This window comes from Salvelinus namaycush, chromosome 33 (assembly GCF_016432855.1).
Source record: "Salvelinus namaycush isolate Seneca chromosome 33, SaNama_1.0, whole genome shotgun sequence".
Classification (NCBI taxonomy): Eukaryota; Metazoa; Chordata; class Actinopteri; order Salmoniformes; family Salmonidae; genus Salvelinus; species Salvelinus namaycush.
The window spans coordinates 27,306,164-27,327,971 of NC_052339.1; the positions used below are offsets into that span (position 1 = coordinate 27,306,164).

General features: G+C 42.6%; 1 protein-coding gene across 1 annotated transcript in view; it reads right to left on the minus strand.

The window, feature by feature from the left end:
- LOC120027893 (piezo-type mechanosensitive ion channel component 2-like) overlaps positions 1 to 20,673 on the minus strand; it is an 85,998-nt gene extending 65,325 nt beyond the window's left edge. Inside the window, exons 1-7 of the mRNA XM_038972990.1 lie at positions 19,936 to 20,673; positions 17,881 to 18,007; positions 17,002 to 17,215; positions 5,285 to 5,453; positions 1,144 to 1,269; positions 508 to 649; positions 71 to 246 (exon numbers count right to left, since the gene is read on the minus strand). Of these exons, the coding sequence (XP_038828918.1) occupies positions 71 to 246; positions 508 to 649; positions 1,144 to 1,269; positions 5,285 to 5,453; positions 17,002 to 17,215; positions 17,881 to 18,007; positions 19,936 to 20,673 (1,692 nt within the window). The remainder of the gene's footprint in view (positions 1 to 70; positions 247 to 507; positions 650 to 1,143; positions 1,270 to 5,284; positions 5,454 to 17,001; positions 17,216 to 17,880; positions 18,008 to 19,935) is intronic.
- Positions 20,674 to 21,808: the final 1,135 nt, after the last annotated feature.

A 21,808-nucleotide genomic window follows, 5' to 3' on the forward strand; every position in this document is an offset into this window, starting at 1 on the left:
AGACAGACAGACAGACAGACAGACAGACAGACAGACACAGACAGACAGACAGACAGACAGACAGACTCACCATCATTGCAATGAGGGCACAGATGTAGCTTTGCTTCATGATGAACCTGAAGGCCGTGACCACCGCATTAGCTCGCGCCATTCCTTCCCCCGGCGCCGTCGCCCACGCCATCGCCCCTGCATCAATCTCTTCTTTCAAACCCTCACCCTGCACAACCACCACCTCATACACACTCCCTGTAGGACGGAGGAAAGGGAGGGAGGGATGGAGGGAGAGAGAGAGCAGACAGCATCACGAGCGAGCTACCTACAAAACCGGATGTTAACCATTAGCCAATAACCACAGTCAGCCTTGAGAAGCAAAGCCACGTCTTTTTCACACTCCCTGGGATTTTCTTATGAACCAGGCAACTTTCCCCAAAGTGCTGCTGTTTTCCAGCACGAGGTCTGTGTATGTCAGGGTGAGGGACTTAGTCTCTATATGTGGGTGATACTAACCCAGATCTGGCCCTGGTTGGCCTGGTTTGTACTGCGGTGTGGAGTGCAGGTCCAGCAGCCCGTTGGTGTGGACAAGGTCCGGAGGAGACCCGTTGGTGTGGACATAGTCCGGAGGAGACCCGTTGGAGGTTACTATCAAAACCTGGGGTAGAAAAACACCTTTAGCGGGGAGATTCACAACAGCACGTTTATGTACGTTTATGAATGTGTTAACATCAATGTATTTGCTTGTCCAATAGCTTTTTGTTTTATTTTTATATTTGTTGACCAAGTGACATCAAGTGACACCAAGTGACATTGAGTCCATTTATAAGCAACTCGAAAACAAATATAGATTATCTCGCAAGTTACAAAATATAGCCACGGAGTAGCATGCAAACCCCAGATGTGCTGTATCCGTCTTGGGTTGAAAGAAGCTGGAGAAAACAAATGAATAATACATTGAGACTGCCCTTATATGATACTCATGTTTGCTTACAAACACACGATCAGGGACAGGATATTGTCACGCACGACACCTTACACACAGGCATTACAGGGCCACGAAAGATCTTGGACAACATGAAACAGACAGGAACATGAAAGAAATAGGTGTGTGAGATATTACTACAGTACATATTCCGGATGTTTGTTTACGTTTCTGTCATCAGTGTGGTGAGCCATGCTCCACACTTCTCTCCTCTTCTCTGCTGTGGAGGTGATGTCATCAACCATAGGCTCCTCCCCTTTACCCAGTTCTGCCCCTTCGCCCTCACCAGGCGCCTGCGAAATAGATCAGTAGAAAAACAAACCAAAAACATGTAGTGTACGTTACAGTAAATTTGGGTGATTGGGTATTCTATACATTTCCAAGAACTGTGGATGTGAGGAAGAATGTACAGATTTCCTTGGCACATATTGACTGAGTGACTCACCTTTCAATTAGGAAAATACAGTTCAACAAATCTACGCTGCACCAAAATGGTGGAGGTGTTACAGTAGACCCTATTCAGTTATACCAACGCCATGTTGGTGCAGAGTGGATTCTATAGGCAGGGTTGGGTGGATTACAAGAAAAATGTAATCCATTACTGATTACAGTTACATGAAAAATAAAGTAATCAGTGACTTAATCCTTTGGATGACTCAAAATCCTTTGGATGACTCTTAATCCTTTGGATGACTCATCGTGTCACAGCATCATCGGACTGAGCTTGTTGTCATTGTTGGCAATCTCAACGCTGTGCATTACAGGGAAGACATCCTCCTCCCTCATGTGGTACCCTTCATGCAAGCTCATCATGACATGACCCTCCAGCATGACAATGCCACCAGCCATACTGCTCGTTCTGTGCATGATTTCTTGCAAGACAGGAATGTCAGTGTTCTGCCATTGCCAGCGAAGAGCCCAGATCTCAATCCCATTAAGCACGTCTGGGACCTGTTGGATCGGAGGGTGAGGACTAGGGCCATTCCCCCCAGAAATGTCCGGGAACTTGCGGGTGCCTTGGTGGAAGAGTGGGGTAACATCTCACAGCAAGCACTGGCAAATCTGATGCAGTCCATGAGGAGGAGATGCACTGCAGTACTTAACCTGTTTGGGCTGCAGGGGCAGTATTGAGTAGCCGGATAAAAGGTGCCCATTTCAAACGGCCTCGTACTCAATTCTTGCTCGTACAATATGCATATTATTATTACTGTTGGATAGAAAACACTCTCTAGTTTCTAAAACCGTTTGAATTATATCTGTGAGTAAAACAGAACTCATTTTGCAGCAAACTTCCTGACAGGAAGTGGAAAATCTGAAATCGATGCTCTGTTCTAGGGCCTGCCTATAAATGTCCTTGATATATATCAGTATACATGCACTTCATACGTCTTCCACTAGATGTCGACAGGCAGTGAGAGAAGAAATTGAGTGTATAACTTGATCTGGGGTCGAATAAATGCTCTTTGTATGACGTGTCACCAGTTTCCTGTTTTCTGGAGAGCGCGTGAAGGGACCTGGTTTTGCCTTCTGTACAGCTGTCGTTATAGACGACTAATATCTCCGGCTTTGATTTTATTTGATACATGTGACAATATCATCGTAAAGTATGTTTTTTCAATATAGTTTTATTAGATTATTGAAATTTTTTCGGGACGTTAGGCGTGTTGCGTTGTCTGCGTTTGTTCACGAAGGAGAGCTTAGCGCCACTTTGCTAGCTTTCCGTGCTAATTGACTGGAGAAGAGGACATTCTAAATCCAAACAACGATTGTTCCCGACAAAGGACCCCTTGTACAACATTCTGATGAAAGATCATCAAAAGTAGGACCCATTTTATGATGTTATTTCATATATCTGTCGAACATGTTGTACTAGTAGTTTGCGGCCAGGTTTTGGGCACGCTCTCGCCATAACGTAAACTGCATATCGTAATGAAGTTATTTTTAGAATTCTAACACGGCGATTGCATTAAGAACTAGTGTATCTATCATTTCCTATACAACATGTATTTTTTAGTTATGTTTATGAATAGTTATTTGGTCAGAATATGTGAGTGTCAGAAAAATATCCGGACGTTGTGGGAAAAAGATGCTACGTTAGCACAATGTATAACCACTGATTTCAGCTCTAAATATGCACATTTTCGAACAAAACATAAGTGTATGTATAACCTGATGTTATAGGACTGTCATCTGATGAAGCTTATCAAGGTTAGTCAAAAATTATATATCTTTTGCTGGTTTGTTACGATCGCTAACTTTTGCTGCTGGGGAATGGCTTGTGTTTCTGGCTATTGTGGTAAGCTAATATAATGCTATATTGTGTTTTCGCTGTAAAACACTTAAGAAATCGGAAATATTGGCTGGAATCACAAGATGCCTGTCTTTCATTTGCTGTACACCATGTATTTTTCAGAAATGTTTCATGATGAGTATTTAGGTATTTGAAGTTGGTGTCTGTAATTACTCTGGCTGCTTCGGTGCCATTTCTGACGGTAGCTGTGATGGTAGCTGCAATGTAAAACTGATTTATAGCTCAAATATGCACATTTTTCGAACAAAACATAGATTTATTGAATAACATGTTATAAGACTGTCATCTGATGAAGTTGTTTCTTGGTTAGTTTGGTTGGTTCTTGGTTAGTTAGGTTGGTTTTGTGCATGCTACCTGTGCTGTGAAAAATGTCTGTCCTTTTTTGTATTTGGTGGTGAGCTAACATAAATATACGTGGTGTTTTCGCTGTAAAACATTTTAAAAGTCGGACATGTTGGCTGGATTCACAAGATGTTTATCTTTCAAATGCTGTATTGGACTTGTTAATGTGTGAAAGTTAAATATTTCAAAAATATATATTTTGAATTTCGCGCCCTGCACTTGAAGTGGCTGTTGTCATATTGTGCCCGGCTTCGGCCTTGCAGCCATAAGAAGTTAATGCAGCTGGTGGCCACACCAGATACTGACTGTTACTTTTGATTTTGACCCCTCTTTGTTCAGGGACACATTATTCCATTTCTGCTAGTCACATGTCTGTGGAACTTGTTCAGTTTATGTCTTAGTTGTTGATTCTTGTTGTGTTGATACAAATATTTACACATGTTAAGTTTGCTGAAAATAAACGCAGTTGACAGTGAGAGGACGTTTCTTTTGTTGCTGAGTTTATATGCAGTGTGTATGTATGTATGTATGTATGTATGTATGTATGTATGTATGTATGTATGTATGTATGTATGTATGTATGTATGTATGTATGTATGTATGTATGTATGTATGTATGTATGTATGTATGTATGTATGTATGTATGTATGTATATGCAGTGTGTATCTACAGTATGTATGTATGTATGTATGTATGTATGTATGTATGTATGTATGTATGTATGTATGTATGTATGTATGTATGTATGTATGTATGTATGTATGTATGTATGTATGTATGTGTATATATGCAGTGTGTATGTATGTATGTATGTATGTATGTATGTATGTATGTATGTATGTATGTATGTATGTATGTATGTTATTGTGTATATGTATATTATATTATTGTACTGCTCTAGGGATGTAATTATTGTCTGGATAACCTTATTGACTATTATGTATTGATGTATTGTATTTATTGATATATTTATTTTCACTCTTTATGTGATGGACAATGCATAGAACGCTGAAAGAAGAATGATCATTTAATTACCATAGTGAATTATTGTAATGTTTGTTTATGTGTCAATTAATCCCATAAGGGATGGGTTGCCAACTGACGATTTGACACAAAAATAACATTTCGTTAACATAACATTCATTCATTAATTCATTCATATAGCCTAATTAATGCTTATAGTTTGCTGTGTAATTGATAGGTCGACCAAACAGTACATTTAATGCCCGACGTGACTTCCCTTCGCTCAATGTAAGAGTTGATAAATAAAATGGTGACTTACAGAAAGATTACGACCTTCTTCTTTTAAACATTAACAACTGTGTTTAAAACATCGCAAGTGCAGTGTGCACTCTAAATATACTATTAAGTAGCAAGCAGCAACTCTATGGAGTCCAGACAATTGTCTTATTGATATCAGATGAAGTAATCCTTAATGTAATCAGCAGTTTTTTAAGAATGTAACTGTAATCCCTTTTTTTTTTTTTTTAAGTAATCCGGGCTCATTACAGTTGCTTCATTTTTGTAATTGGATTACGTAATCCCTGTTACATGTCATCTGTTACTACCCAACCCTGTCTATAGGGGAGCTCACCGTGTACCACTGGGGCCCTGCCCCCAAAATGGCCACCGTGTTACAGTAAAGGCAACTCACCGTGTCTGTGGGGTCCTGCAGCCAGAGGCGTATGAGTGTGGCCAGGGTGTAGTAGAGCAGCAGCAGCATGATGGGGTTGACATAGTGGTGCCAGGACAGTGCCGGGTTGACCCGGAACATCCAGGTGTGGGAGCAGTCGGACTGGACCACCGACAAGATACCAAACAGACTGGTGGAGACAGGGAGGGAGGGGAGGGAGGGAGGGAAAACGGAGGGAGGGATGGAGAGAAGGGAGAGAAAGGCAGGATGGAGTGAGGGAAGGGAGAAGGGGGAGGAAGGGGAGGAGAGAGAGGGAGAGGGAGGGAAAGGCAGGATGGAGGGAGGGAGGGGAGGATGGAGAGAGGGAGGGAAAGGCAGGATGGAGGGAGGGAGGGAGGGGGGAAGGTGGGAGGGGAGGGAGGGAGGGAGAGAGTATTATATCAGTTGTGCTGTCATCTTCATCTTGAAGTGTTCTTGACAACCACCTGCTTGGATTCTCCTCACCACACACACACACACACACACACACACACACACACACACACACACACACACACACACACACACACACACACACACACACACACACACACACACACACACACACACACACACACACACACACACACACATTGTCGAGAAGGAACCTGCAAGTAAACATTTAGTTTGCCGGTGTATAGAATGTGTATCCCGTACATACGACAAATAAACATTGAAACAATCTGAGAACAATTAAGCCACAATCTATTAACATGTCATTCCCCAAGTAGAACTGACATACCGAGAGAGCGAGAGAGAGAGCGAGAGAGAGAGAGAGAGAGAGAGAGAGAGAGAGAGAGAGAGAGAGAGAGAGAGAGAGAGAGAGAGAGAGAGAGAGAGAGAGAGAGAGAGAGGGGGGGGGGGGGAGAGAGAGAGCTTCAATTAAACTTCTCCATTCGGTTCTTTCCCTCTTTCATATGAATCAACCCCCTCTTCGTCTCAGTTGACAACATGTAAACATAACATTTTACTGGTACGGCATTCTCTGGAATGGTCAACCTGATCAGCAGCATTAGTAGATAATAAATGCCACTAGTTATCCCAAGTCATATACACTGTTTGAAAAAAAGGTGCTATCTAGAACTTAAAAGGGTTCTTCGGCTGTCCCCATTGGAGAACCCTTTGAAGAACCCTTTTTGGTTCCAGGTAGAACCCATTCCATGGTTTTACATGGAACCCAAGGGGGTTCTACCTGCAACCAAAAAGGGTTCTTCAAAGAGTTATCCTATGGGGACAGCCGAAGAACCCTTTTGGAACCCTTTTTGTACCGTAAATGATCAAACACACTTTTAATGTTTTTTAAAGACAGTGTGCCATGCATTTTCAATGAGATGATGAATGTAGATAAAGTATGGGCTGCAGCCATGTGTTGTACAATAATCTCAGAAACACTTTAAATTTACACCAGCAGTAACAATGCTTTGGTTCCCCTCGTTTGCTCTCTCTCTCTCTCTCTCTCTCTCTCTCTCTCTCTCTCTCTCTCTCTCTCTCTCTCTCTCTCTCTCTCTCTCTCTCTCTCTCTCTTAAAAAAAACAACTTAATGAGGCAGTCGGTGAGCAAAACAACGATAGATGCCTCGGGGTAAGGGATAGAAAAGCGAGGGAGGGTGGAAAGAGAGAAAAGAGACAGAGACGCCAAAGTGCACAACAGTTACTCCAGCAGTCTTTAATTTGGGGTTATACACAGTACCAGTCAAAAGTTTGGATACACCTACTCATTCAAGGGTTTTTCTTTATTTTTACTATTTTCTACATTGTAGAACAATAGTGAAGACATCAAAACTATGAAATAACACATATGGAATCATGTAGTAACCAAAAAAGTGTAAAACAAATCAAAATATATTTTAGATTTTAGATTCTTTAAAGTAGCCACCCTTTGCCTTTGCACACTCTTGGCATTGTCTCAACCAGCTTCATGAGGAATGCTTTTCCAACAGTCTTCAAGGAGTTCCCACATATGCTGTGCACTTGTTGGTTGCTTTTCCTTCACTCTGCGGTCCAACTTATCCCTAACCATTTCAATTGGGTTGAGGTCAGGTGATTGTGGATGCCAGGTAATCTGATGCAACACTCTATCACTCTCCTTCTTGGTTAAATAGCCCTTACACAGCTTGGAGGTGTGTTTTGGGTCATTGTCCTGTTTAAAAACAAATGATAGTCCCACTAAGCACAAACCAGATGGGATGGTGTATCTCTGTAGAATGCTGTGGTAGCCATGCTGGTTAAGTGTGCCTTGAATTCTAAATAAATCACTGACAGTGTCACCAACAAAGCAATCCCACACCATCACACCTCCTCCTCCTCCATGCTTCATGGTGGGAACAACACATGCGGAGTTCATCCGTTCACCTACTCTGCATCTGACAAAGACACGGCGGTTGGAACCAAAGATTTCAAATTTGGACTCATCAGACCAAAGGACCAATTTCCACCGGTCTAATGTCCAATGGTTGTGTTTCTTGGCCCAAGCAAGTCTCTTCTTATTATTGGTGTCCTCTTGTAGTGGTTTCTTTGCAGCAATTCGACCATGAAGGCCTGATTCACGCAGTCTCCTCTGAACAGTTGATGCCGAGACATGTCTGTTACTAGAACTCTCTGAACCATATATTTGGGCTGCAATCTGAGGCTGGTAACTCTAATGAACTTATCCTCTGCAGCAGAGGTAACTCTGGGTCTTCCTTTCCTGTGGCGGTCCTCATGAGAGCCAGTTTCATCATAGCGCTTGATGGTTTTTAAGACTGCATTTGAAGAAACTTTCAAAGTTCTTGAAATGTTTTGTATTGACTGACCTTCATGTCTTAAAGTAATGATGGATTGTCATTTCTCTTTGCTTATTTGAGCTGTTCTTGCCATAATATGGACTTGGTCTTTTACCAAATAGGGCTATCTTCTTGTTACCACCCCTACCTTGTAACAACACAACTGATTGCCTCAAAAGCATTATGAAGGAAAGAAATCCCACAAATGAATTATTAACAAGTCACACCTGTTAATTTAAATGCATTCCAGGTGACTACCTCATGAAGCTGGTTGAGAGAATGCCAAGAGTGTGCAAAGCTGTCATCAAGGCAAAGGGTGGCGACTTCAAATAATCTATTATTCTAGTATAGTAAATGACTGGTACTGTATATATATCATGCCACTATAATTGACCGGAATTGTTTTCTTTGGGATCACGGCCCTTGTGTCCTGTTAGGAGTAATGTAAGGTTGGCCTGTGATACTAACATTCTAAAACTGCAGCTTGTCTTATTAATAGTTAGACCTTAGAATGCACATCGTAATGGAAGGGTTTGGGTGCGTGGCTCTTTTCAACTCTGGCCAGAGTAAGAAAATATGAAGTGTAATTTCCTCTGCCTTCTTGGCATAGACAACCTCCAAACCAGATGCTTTCATGCCCAAGCACTGCTGCCACAGCTGGAGAAAGCTGACCACTGAGTACTGGTGTGTTTTCAATCAAGTGGCATATAGGGTGAATATCAATAGTATTTCCTTATTCGTGTCCTCTCTCTCCTTGCCTCTTTCTCAAAACGCATTGGAGGAGGTCCGAGGGGAGGAGGAGGAGGAGGCGAGGAGAGAGGACCCGAGGAATCAAGGAAATATATGATTGACATGAAATCAAAGGCCACAGGGCACTGTGTGGGTCATTCTAATCTGCCATGGATATTGTCGTGGTAATTTCCTGTATTACTAAACATTGAGAGAGCAAACCACACACAAGTCAGAGTTATATTATAAAGTCCATCTTTAATTATATATGAGCTTCACCATAGCCCTTTTTGACTCTCAGATCAATTCAGTGTCTATAAATGAATTCTCTGAGAGTCCCTACAAAACAATTCTTAGTATCATTTATAGCCAAGACACACCCCTCTCAACTCACATGACGAACAACAGATCTTAGGAACATTACAAAGAACCTTGTACTTGAAAGAGGAGTATCCCATCCAGATAGCATTAGCTATAAATTATCGTTCAGTTTGGTCTCTTTAGACGAGGTTCCAATCTCGTGCTTGGTACCAAAACATTACCTCATCCAATGGCATATATCAATTGTCAATTCTAGATACTCCCATCTCAAATACACCCCCTCCTGGACAAGCTCAGAAAAGACAGTGAGCCTCTTAGGTTATATACTAGGTCAAGATAAGGGCAACCTCAGAGGGGACATACAATAGTTACAGACACATTCCCATAAGAAGACAAGCCTCCATTCTGTCCTCCTCCCCTTCTGATATTCTTCATAGCATCACATGGTTTAACAGATACATTGACATATGAAGACAAGCCTGACCTCTCCCCTCTCTGGGCCCCAAGTGACTAAGCCCTAGCTGATAAGGGATAACTGCAACTGCCAACAGTATAGTCCAAAATAAGACATTCTAATGACAAGAATAAAATAAAACATCTTATTTATCTATGTTACCTAACTAATTCTGATTCAGCCACGACAATTGTCATGGTTTTACCAAGAAGATAGACAGTAAACATGATTCAGAAAGAATAGCTAATATACAACGAATCTGTCATTTGTGGAGTCATATACACCACTACATTAAAAAAACACAGACTGGATAGACAACAAGAACACAGATTGGATTCACAACGAGAACACAGAATGGATACACAACAAGAAGACAGAATGGATAGACAACAAGAACACAGATTGGATACACAACAAGAAGACAGAATGGATAGACAACAAGAACACAGATTGGATTCACAACAAGAACACAGGTTGGATAGACAACAAGAACACAGAATGGATAGACAACAAGAAGACAGATTGGATAGACAACAAGAACACAGATTGGATAGACAACAGGAACACATAATGGATAGACAACAAGAAGACAGATTGGATAGACAACAAGAACACAGATTGGATAGACAACAAGAAGACAGAATGGATAGACAACAAGAAAACAGATTGGATAGACAACAGGAACACAGATTGGATACACAACAAGAACACAGATTGGATACACAACAAGAACACAGATTGGATAGACAACAAGAACACAGAATGGATAAACAACAAGAACACAGATTGGATAGACAACAGGACCACAGATTGGATAGACAACAAGAACACAGAATGGATAGACAACAAGAACACAGAATGGATAGACAACAAGAACACAGAATGGATAAACAACAAGAACACAGATTGGATAGACAACAGGAACAGAGATTGGATAGACAACAAGAAGACAGATTGGATAGACAACAAGAACACAGATTGGATAGACAACAAGAACACAGATTGGATAGACAACAAGAACACAGATTGGATAGACAACAAGAACACAGATTGGATAGACAACAAGAACAAATACAGATACCCGAGTCGTTGATACACCCACAAGGCACAGATGTTAGTTCAATGTCTAGTTTTGATTTACTTTTGTTTGAGTTGTCAACAAACGTGAATTCAACATGAAATCAACAAAAAATGTCACCATGTCATTTAGGTTAAAAGGATACAAAAATACCTGACGTTTATTATTTTGGGTTGAAATAAAGTGGAAACAATGTTTATTCACCCAGTTTTGCCCAGTGGGTTTCTTGCGCTGACATTACGATAAACACTTTACACCAAAAATCCCATTTGACATTTTCTTCTCATTTCAGCATTTTATTACAAAACAACATTTGCTTTTTTGCTACCCTAAGTAGTTTTTATTTTGGAGTTTGGGTCTAAATTGAAAAGCACACTTATTTCGACTTAAGCTCGGATAGTAATCAAAGGCAATCAAAGGCATCGTTGCCCACAAATGTTAAACTACAAAGTACTGATTGTGCCTATTTTATTGTCAGAGGGTTCTTTGTTTTAGCCCAGAGGCAAGGCAACTCTGCACCCAATCAGCCCAGTGCTTAGCTATTAGTGGTGGGCTGGGTCATAATTTGGGGCACTCTGATTCAGTGAAATGGTCCAATCACGTGGTAGAATAATGGGTTTCATTAAAGAAACGAGTGAAGGCATATGGGGAATGATACATAGCGAGTGATGGCGTATAGGGAAGGATCCATAATGAGTGCAGGCGTATAGTGAAGGATCCATAATGAGTGCAGGCGTATAGTGAAGGATCCATAATGAGTGCAGGCGTAGAGTGAAGGATCCATAATGAGTGCAGGCGTATAGTGAAGGATCCATAATGAGTGCAGGCGTATAGTGAAGGATCCATAATGAGTGCAGGCGTATAGTGAAGGATCCATAATGAGTGCAGGCGTATAGTGAAGGATCCATAATGAGTGCAGGCGTATAGTGAAGGATCCATAATGAGTGCAGGCATATAGTGAAGGATCCATAATGAGTGCAGGCGTATAGTGAAGGATCCATAATGAGTGCAGGCGTATAGTGAAGGATCCATAATGAGTGCAGGCGTATAGTGAAGGATCCATAATGAGTGCAGGCGTATAGGGAAGGATCCATAATGAGTGCAGGCGTATAGTGAAGGATCCATAATGAGTGCAGGCGTAGAGTGAAGGATCCATAATGAGTGCAGGCGTATAGTGAAGGATCCATAATGAGTGCAGGCGTATAGTGAAGGATCCATAATGAGTGCAGGCGTAGAGTGAAGGATCCATAATGAGTGCAGGCGTATAGTGAAGGATCCATAGCCCTACTTTGGTGATATATATTTCTTATCCCTGTGCTTGTTCTTTCTTTTCCTCTGTCTTTCATGTCCAAGGAGACGTGTGTATGTTTTAGGACAAATATAAAAACCACAGAATGGGTGTATCTGTGTCTTAAGTCTTTCACATAAAACTGGACGGTTAGAACAGTTTTTTGTTTGAGGAGGGGGTTTGTATGAAATGTAATATAATGTCGTTCCTGGTGATTTTGAGAGTATGAATGGGGTGCTAACTTTCAACATGTTAAAGCAAGAAGGTCTTTAAGGTTGATCCTATTGTGTTTATTTGTACTGTTATTTCACAGAATACACACACACCGCGTAATACTACCTAGCGGTCTCCATAGAACATCAATATACACAGTTACAGCATACTCCAAATACAGAACATCTATTGGTCCACCCCCCATCACACACACTTCTCTGACAACTGCTGTTTAAGGTGTTTGTATTCTGTTAGGCTAGTTGACGGGGCACATTTCACGGCGAGCGAGCGCTTTTACCAATTAGTCCTGTATCCTTCACTAAGGCCTTTATAAAGCAATGCTACCGCCACTCAGGAACAGAAACACTCTATTTCCCAGCCCTCGCCTGTGCTTGCTGTCAGAGTTGTTCAAGCATTGTTACAGCACTCTCCTTCTAAAAATACTCTGATCATGTCCTAATTTATATTAATTCTCTCTCTCTCTCTCTCTCTCTCTCTCTCTCTCTCTCTCTCTCTCTCTCTCTCTCTCTCTCTCTCTCTCTCTCTCTCTCTCTCTCTCTCTCTCTCTCTCTCTCTCTCTCTCTCTCTCTCTCTCTCTCTCTCTCTCTCTCTCTCTCTCTCTCTCTCTCTCTCTCTCTCTCTCTCTCTCTCTCTCTCTCTCTCTCTCTCTCTCTCTCTCTCTCAACCAGTCAACTTAGATTTTTTTGCTCGCTCCCACAATTCATGTGAAGTTCCCTGAAACCAGCTGTGTAATTTCAGAGCGGGCCAAGAATGGGCTGGCGTAATGAGAACCACCTGGGTCTGTGGAACGGAGGGGAGCCGGAGCTGGGCCGGATGGCTGGCCTGTGCCACCTCTCCCTGGTCTGGCTCTCTCCGGGCCCTGACAGGGGCTGGATGGAGGGACTTTTTTTGGAAGGGAGGGTGAGGGGGGTACGTGGGGATAGTTGACCTAGGTTGAAATGTTTGTGGGTATTAGTTGATAGGATGGTCTATAGGGTAGAGGTATTAGTTGATAGGATGGTGTATAGGGTAGAGGTATTAGTTGATAGGATGGTGTATAGGGTAGAGGTATTAGTTGATAGGATGGTGTATAGGGTAGAGGTATTAGTTGATAGGATGGTGTATAGGGTAGAGGTATTAGTTGATAGGATGGTCTATAGGGTAGAGGTATTAGTTGATAGGATGGTGTATAGGGTAGAGGTATTAGTTGATAGGATGGTGTATAGGGTAGAGGTATTAGTTGATAGGATGGTGTATAGGGTAGAGGTATTAGTTGATAGAATGGTGTATAGGGTAGAGGTATTAGTTGATAGGATGGTGTATAGGGTAGAGGTATTAGTTGATAGGATGGTCTATAGGGTAGAGGTATTAGTTGATAGGATGGTGTATAGGGTAGAGGTATTAGTTGATAGGATGGTGTATAGGGTAGAGGTATTAGTTGATAGGATGGTCTATAGGGTAGAGGTATTAGTTGATAGGATGGTGTATAGGGTAGAGGTATTAGTTGATAGTATGGTGTATAGGGTGTAAGAGCATGTGGAAAAAAATGGCTGGAATTTCTGCCTGTTCAGTTGAAATGGAGTTCGATTACTGCTCGCTTAACCCAGAAGCCAGCCACACTAATGTGTCAGAGGAAACACCGTACTCCTGGCGACTGTGTCAGCATGCATGAGCCCAACCCGTCACAGGAGTCGCTAGACTGCGATGGGACAAGACATCCCTGCCGGCCAAACCCTCCCCTAACCACGCTGGGCACCTTACCATGGGTCACCCGGTCGCGGCCGCCTGCGACAGAGCCTGGACTCGAACCAGGATCTCTAGTGGCACAGCTAGCACTGAGATGCACTGCCTTAGACCACCGCGCCACTCAGGAGGCACTAGAATGACATTATTAAGTATATGATCCGTACCTTTGAGAATAATCTCTCGGTTGTGAAATTTTAAGTGATTTGATTGGTCCTCAATCTGCTTTCCTCCATCAGGAAATGTCACATATGAAATTAAATGTATAATCTCAAATCCAAATTATACGCACATAGAGACAAGGTGCAGTACATTTTGAAAATACTTTGAGAGTTTTAACTGGAGGTTTTGGTCTGATATCTCATATCGTCATCATTGTTTCCTTCCCTCCCTTTATCTATAGATCCCATTTGATTCTTGAAGAATAGCACTTACAAATGCCTATGAGCTTAGTTCAACTGTCATACCCCATCAGAACCCAAAATGATACTCCAATGTTTGCAAACAAAGTACATGTAAACAAACACTATACAACATCAAAACAGGGTTAAAATTATCATTTTGATATCATGGATGGTCAGTCCTTGTATCCATAGATCTGCCTTTGAATTTGAGAGTGGTTACAATTCTCCAGCCCAAATCCCAATAGTTTTTGCCTAAAGAGGGACGGGGATTACCCTTTGTTATTATTTAAACTGCCGATTGCCGCTTTAAAGAGGCTGTTTAGTTGCTTATTCTTTACCTTAAATGTTGGCTTGAGTGTTGCATGTATGCACACACTACTGTTCAAAAGTTTGGGGTCACTTAGAAATATCCTTGTTTTCCATGAAAACATACATGAAATGAGTTGCAAAATAAATAGGAAATATAGTCAAGATGTTGACAAGGTTATAAATAATGATTTTTAATTGAAATAATAATTGTGTCCTTCAAACTGTGCTTTCGTCAAAGAATCCTCCATTTGCAGCATTTACAGCCTTGCAGACCTTTGGCATTCTAGATGTCAATTTGTTGAGGTAATCTGAAGAGATTTCACCCCATGCTTCCTGAAGCACCTCCCACAAGATGGATTGGCTTGATGGGCACTTCTTACGTTTCATACGGTCAAGCTGATTCCATAAAAGCTCAACAGGGTTGAGATCCGGTGACTGTGCTGGCCACTCTGTCCAGTGTCTGTGTTCTTTTAACCATCTTAATCTTTTCTTTTTATTGGCCAGTCTGAGATATGGCTTTTTCTTTGCAACTCTGCCTAGAAGGCCAGCATCCCGGAGTCGCCTCTTCACTGTTGATGTTGAGACTGGTGTTTTGCGGGTACTATTTAATGAAGCTGCCAATTGAGGACTTGTGAGGCGTCTGTTTCTCAAACTAGACACTCCAATGTACTTGTCCTCTTGCTCAGTTGTGCACCGGGGCCTCCCACTCCTCTTTCTATTCTGGTAAGAGCCAGTTTGCGCTGTTCTGTGAAGGGAGTAGTACCCAGAATTGTACGAGGTCTTCAGTTTCTTGGCAATTTCTCACATGGAATAGCCTTCATTTCTCAGAACAAGAATAGACTGATGGGTTTCAGAAGAAAGTGCTTTGTTTCTGGCCATTTTGAGCCTGTAATCGAACCCACAAATGCTGATGCTCCAGATGCTCAACAAGTCTGAAGAAGGCCAGTTTTATTGCTTTTTTAATCAGAACAACAGTTTTCAGCTGTGCTAACATAATTGCAAAAGGGTTTTCTAATGATCAATTAGCCTTTTAAATGATAAAGTTGGATTAGCTAACACAACGTGCCATTGGAACACAGGAGTGATGGTTGCTGATAATGGGCCTCTGTACGCCTATGTAGATATTCCATAAAAAATCTGCCGTTTCCAGCAACAGAAGTCATTTACGACATTAACAATGTCTAAACTGTATTTCTGATCAATTTGATGTTATTTTAATGAACAGATTTCTTTTTGCTTTTTTTCCAAAAACAAGGACATTATCAAGTGACCCCAAACTTTTGAACAGTAGTGTATGATATAATATTTCTTAACACATCCTTGGTTTATTTGGGGGACACCTTTTGGCTCAGGAGCACTACCAGAGGAAATAGTTCTGTATATAGCCTCTTTAAAGATAAACAACAACAACAAGCAATGTCATATCATTCCTTGACAACCTTCATTTACTTCTCTATAAATTAAGCCCAAATACGTCCAAATACGTTACATAACCTCTTGGTCAATATCAAGTTAAACTCCACTCCACACAAAACACAACATTCGCAGGGCATGACAACATCCCAACTGCAATTCCCGTTCAAAAATCCTCCTTTGCTGTGAAGTTCTCCTTTGCTCAGTTGGGCTGAGCGTCTGACACCGGGGCCAGATGAAATACACCATGATCTACGGCCTCCAGCAGATGTCAAACACATTGTTGTGTGTTGTCTGGAGCAGAGGCAACGCACGTGTGGCAATCTTAAAGGTGTACCACCCACTGACAGCTCCCTGTGATGCTTTTCATAGGAATTCCTCTGCCTTTCTTTTTTTTTAATATAGTGAAAGAAAAGAGAGGGGAGGAAAAAGGAGAAAGAGAGAGAGAGAGAAAGAGGGAGAAATACATCTTCACCCTTTCAACCTGACACAAGCAATCTCTTCCACAAGAAATACCACCACTCTCACGGTCGGATCGTAATTTAGGACCAAAGCCAACAGACGGACACCTGACACCCACTCTGACATGCAATTGGCTCAGACGTTGACACTTGATTGGATTGCTAGGTTAGATTTGGTGGTCTTTTTCCCCCCCTAGCCACATGTGTTTGGGGCAATAATATTGGTCACCGTCAGAGCCTCAGTCAGCCTCTGTGTTCTTGTATTCCTAATCTAGAGGATTACACACTGATGATGTTATGCTGATATGCTGGGATTCAAAATGATCCTGTAAGCAGATGTTATGCAAATGGGGGTTGCTTTTTATGGATGATGCATGTGCATTGCCCTTGAAACTACATGAAAACGCACGCACACACACACACACACACACACACACACACACACACACACACACACACACACACACACACACACACACACACACACACACACACACACACACACACACACACACACACACACACCTGGCGTAGCTATCCCCGGGTGGGATGAGCTCCTGGAAGAACTGGAACTGGTAGAGGTAGAGAATCACCAGGTGTCCAGCGCTGAAGATGGCCATGAGGACACACAGACAGCTGAAGATGAGCGGGTGGAATGGCCGACAGAAGGACCACCAGGTACACAGGCCGAGGAAGGTGAAGAAGTAGACTGCAGAGGTCAGAGAGGGCAACATGATGCCTGGAACAGCACAGAAGCAGAGTGGGGACATAGTGACTAATGGAACATCCTCCGTGAGACTGGATGGAGAAGTATACATTGTATTACACCTTTACGTCGTTGTCAAATCTCATCTCTGATTCGTACATTTCACACTTGAGTATGAAAAATCCCAACACAATTGGTAATTTCAGCATTTCAGGAAAGGAAGTTAAACATTCAGAAAGTCTTTGGGAAACAAGGTTCATCCTGATAATCTACAATAGATGTGTGGGGAGATTTAACTGTATTGTCTTAATACAAATATTGAATATTTACACTGTATTTAACATTTTATTAAATTAAATCAGGGATTCAATCATGTCAATTTAAGCAAATTACAAATGGAGTAATTGCACTGCTCTGATGATTGTGGATTGCCAGTCATTCGTTTGAGTGAAGGCACTTACCTGTAAGGCCCAGTAGAATGGTGACTACTACTTTCCCTGCAGTGGTAATAAGGTTCCCAATGATCTCCTTGACTTTGGATGCCATCGCCGCTATCTGACGAAGGATCTTCATCTTGGTGCTCTCCTCCTCTACTTCTCCATCCCCTTCTTGCCCCTCTCCTCCCTCCTCCACCTCTTCCCCAGTCATCTCTCCATCTCCATCCCCTTCTTGTCCCTCTCCTCCCTCCTCCACCTCGCCCCCAGTCATCTCTCCATCTCCATCCTCGCCCGTCTCAAAGTCCTCCTCGAACATCAGGTCGTCCTCCTCCAACTCAACCTCCTCCTTTTTCTCCTCCTCTTTCTCAACCTCCTCTTCCTTCTTTTCCTGGGGAAAGAAGATTAATACAATCAGTATCAACGCAGAAGTTAATAACATGTACACCTTGTAGCTAGGGCCTTTACCCTGCCTCGTTAGAAACTGCATTCTGCCTCGTTGAGTAGAAATGACATCCTGCTCGTTAGAAACAACACCCTGCCTTGTTAGAGACGGCATCCTGCCTTGTTAGAAACGACACCCTGCCTCGTTGATTAGAAACAGCACCCTGCCTCGTTGATTAGAAACGGCACCCTGCCTCGTTGATTAGAAACGGCACCCTGCCTCGTTGAGTAGAAACGGCACCCTGCCTCGTTGAGTAGAAACGACAGCCTGCCTCGTTGATTAGAAGAAACGACACCGTGCCTCGTTGATTAGAAACGGCACTCTGCCTCGTTGATTAGAAACGGCACCCTGCCTCGTTGATTAGAAACGACAGCCTGCCTCATTGATTAGAAACAACACCGTGCCTCGTTGAGGTGAAACGACACCCTGCCTCATTGAGTAGAAACGACACCCTGCCTCATTGATTATAAACAGCACCCTGCCTCGTTGAGTAGAAACGACACCCTGCCTTGTTGATTAGAAATGACACCCTACCTCGTTGATTAGAAATGGCACCCTGCCTCGTTGATTGGAAACGGCACCCTACCTCGTTGATTAGAAACGGCACCCTGCCTCGTTGATTAGAAACGACACTCTGCCTCGTTGATTAGAAACGGCACCCTGCCTCGTTGATTAGAAATGGCACTCTGCCTCGTTGATTAGAAACGGCACCCTGCCTCGTTGATTAGAAACGGCATCCTGCCTCGTTGATTAGAAACGACACCCTGCCTCATTGATTAGAAACGACACCCTGCCTCGTTGATTAGAAACAGCACCCTGCCTCGCTGAGTAGAAACGACACCCTGCCTCGTTGATTAGAAACGACACCCTGCCTCGTTGATTAGAAACGACACCCTGCCTCGTTGATTAGAAACGGCACCCTACCTCGTTGATTAGAAACGGAGTTGAGTAGCCCTGTTTTGCTGAGATGCTCTGCTTTGTTGAGAGAACTCAATTCAACAGAAGTCATAGTATAGTGTGTACCCAATATGATACTTTGAGTGTTTGTGTGTAAAGAGTGAGACACTAGAGCTGTGCTCATAACCCTGTTAAGCATTTGCTGCAGAACCATGTTGCAGTAAAACTGCTGGTAAGGGTTAAGGAGGGTCCCAGGAGTTACGTCCCATTGTAATTATTAATGAGAGGGGTTATAGGAGAGATTAGCGGTCTGCTTGACAGTGACATTCAGCAGGACCGTACTCCAGACCACACGTTTAACGACCATTTCAACCAGTTGTCTCTTTTTATTGCACAAAAGGACTAAACCCACTCTAACGACTGCCTGCAATGCAGAAGACCTGCACTTTTCACTAAACATCAGCCAGTGCATTTGGATTTATATAGCAATTATATTAGAAGACTGCTATCATGCAAACCAGGAAAAAGGCATATGGATGTCAATAAATTGCAAATGGTTAACATTCTGGTTTACATTAGCCATGAGCTATAGTGTACAGCACATTGCATTTAATAAAGGTCAGTTAATAACAGCCGTTCATATCAGGCCATATGGTGGAAGTAACACAGGGAAAAGATGAGCAGGTTATTATGTATATTCATAACATAAATCCCTGGAATTCAATAGATGTTGCCCTTGCGTCATTGCTTTCAGAAAGTATTCATACCCCTTCACTTATTCAACATTTTGTTGTGTTATATCATTATAATCTATAAATTGTGCAAATAGGCTGTGACTTAAAATGAAATACAAAATAAACAAAAAATGCATGATTAGGCTCAGTCTCCAGTGCCTTTGAATTCGTTTTTAGAAACAGAGTCTGTGGCTTCAGGCTCATGCGATGGTGCCAGGAGAGCAGACCAGCAGCAGAGAATACCCTCTCAGCGTTTGCAGAACCACTGGAGAATATCCTCTCAGCACATGCAGAGCCACTGGAGAATATCCTCTCAGCACATGCAGAACCACTGGAGAATATCCTCTCAGCGTTTGCAGAACCACTGGAGAATATCCTCTCAGCGTTTGCAGAACCACTGGAGAATATCCTCTCAGCACATGCAGAGCCACTGGAGAATATTCTCTCAGCACATGCAGAACCACTGGAGAATATCCTCTCAGCACATGCAGAGCCACTGGAGAATATTCTCTCAGCACATGCAGAGCCACTGGAGAATATTCTCTCAGCACATGCAGAGCCACTGGAGAATATCCTCTCAGCACATGCAGAACCACTGGAGAATATCCTCTCAGCGTTTGCAGAACCACTGGAGAATATCCTCTCAGCGTTTGCAGAACCACTGGAGAATATCCTCTCAGCACATGCAGAGCCACTGGAGAATATTCTCTCAGCACATGCAGAGCCACTGGAGAATATTCTCTCAGCACATGCAGAGCCACTGGAGAATATCCTCTCAGCGTTTGCAGAACCACTGGAGAATATCCTCTCAGCGTCTGCAGAGCCACTGGAGAATATCCTCTCAGCGTTTGCAGAGCCACTGGAGAATATCCTCTCAGCAAATGCAGAGCCACTGGAGAATATCCTCTCAGCGTTTGCAGAACCACTGGGGATGCTAAACACCCTTCGGGCTCCTCTTACCAGGCTGGGCAGGATGCACATTTTTCTTTTTTTGTTGTTGGTAGGCCTAAAGGATTTTAGGTGAAATAACCCTATCAAAATGGAAGGCTCTGTGAAAGAGATAATATGCCAGAACTATTGGGTCAAAATCATTGACGGCCTACTGTATTGTTAAAAGAACGAAAATAATCTAAACTTTAATGAGATCAAATTTTTGTTTTATAAATACTTTACTACAATGACACACTTAGCTATCTACCCACTTCGTTCCTTTCTGTTAGCATGTGCACGTAGTAAGTACACCATCATGCTTTTGGGATATGTGTCTTTTCAGATTCCACAGTGATTCTTTAGTTGTGGACACTACATCACCACACTCCCTCTCTTGCTCTTGGTCCTCATCTTTGTAAATCCCCTTGATTTTTCACCTGTGTGTTTTATCAGTTTCTTTATGAAAATATTTAGCATACTACATGACAGTAGCTAAAGCAAGGGGCTATAGCAGCACACAAGTAGACTACAGATGCATGCTGGGCCGGGCATGCCCTGAGCTCGAGTGAGCACTACTGGAGCGAAATTGGGAACGGGCGAGAAGGCAGATGATTCAACCTTTGGGGAACTTGCTCCGTTCCAGTTAAATTGGTCACACTCTGCTACTCGCTCCGTTCCAGTCAAATTGGTCACACTCCGCTACTCGCTCTGCTACTCGCTCCATTCCAGTCAAATTGGTCACACTCCGCTACTCGCTCGGCTACTCGCTCCGTTCCAGTCAAATTGGTCACACTCCGATACTCGCTATGCTACTCGCTCCATTCCAGTCAAATTGGTCACACTCCGCTACTCGCTCTGCTACTCGCTCCGTTCCAGTCAAATTGGTCACACTCCGCTACTTGCTCTGCTACTCGCTCCGTTCCAGCTCCGCTCTGCTCACATACCCTGCTTGTTGCAGGATGCATGTTTTGGAGTATTTTTATTCTGTACAGGCTCCCTTCTTTCACTCTCAATTAGGTTAGTATTGTAGAGTAACTACAATGTTGTTGATCCATCCTCAGTTATCTCCTATCACAGCCATTCAACTCTGTAACTGTTTAAAGTCACCATTAGCCTCATGGTGAAATCTCTGAGCGGTTTCCTTCCTCTCCGGCAACTGAGTTAGGAAAGACGCCTGTATCTTTGT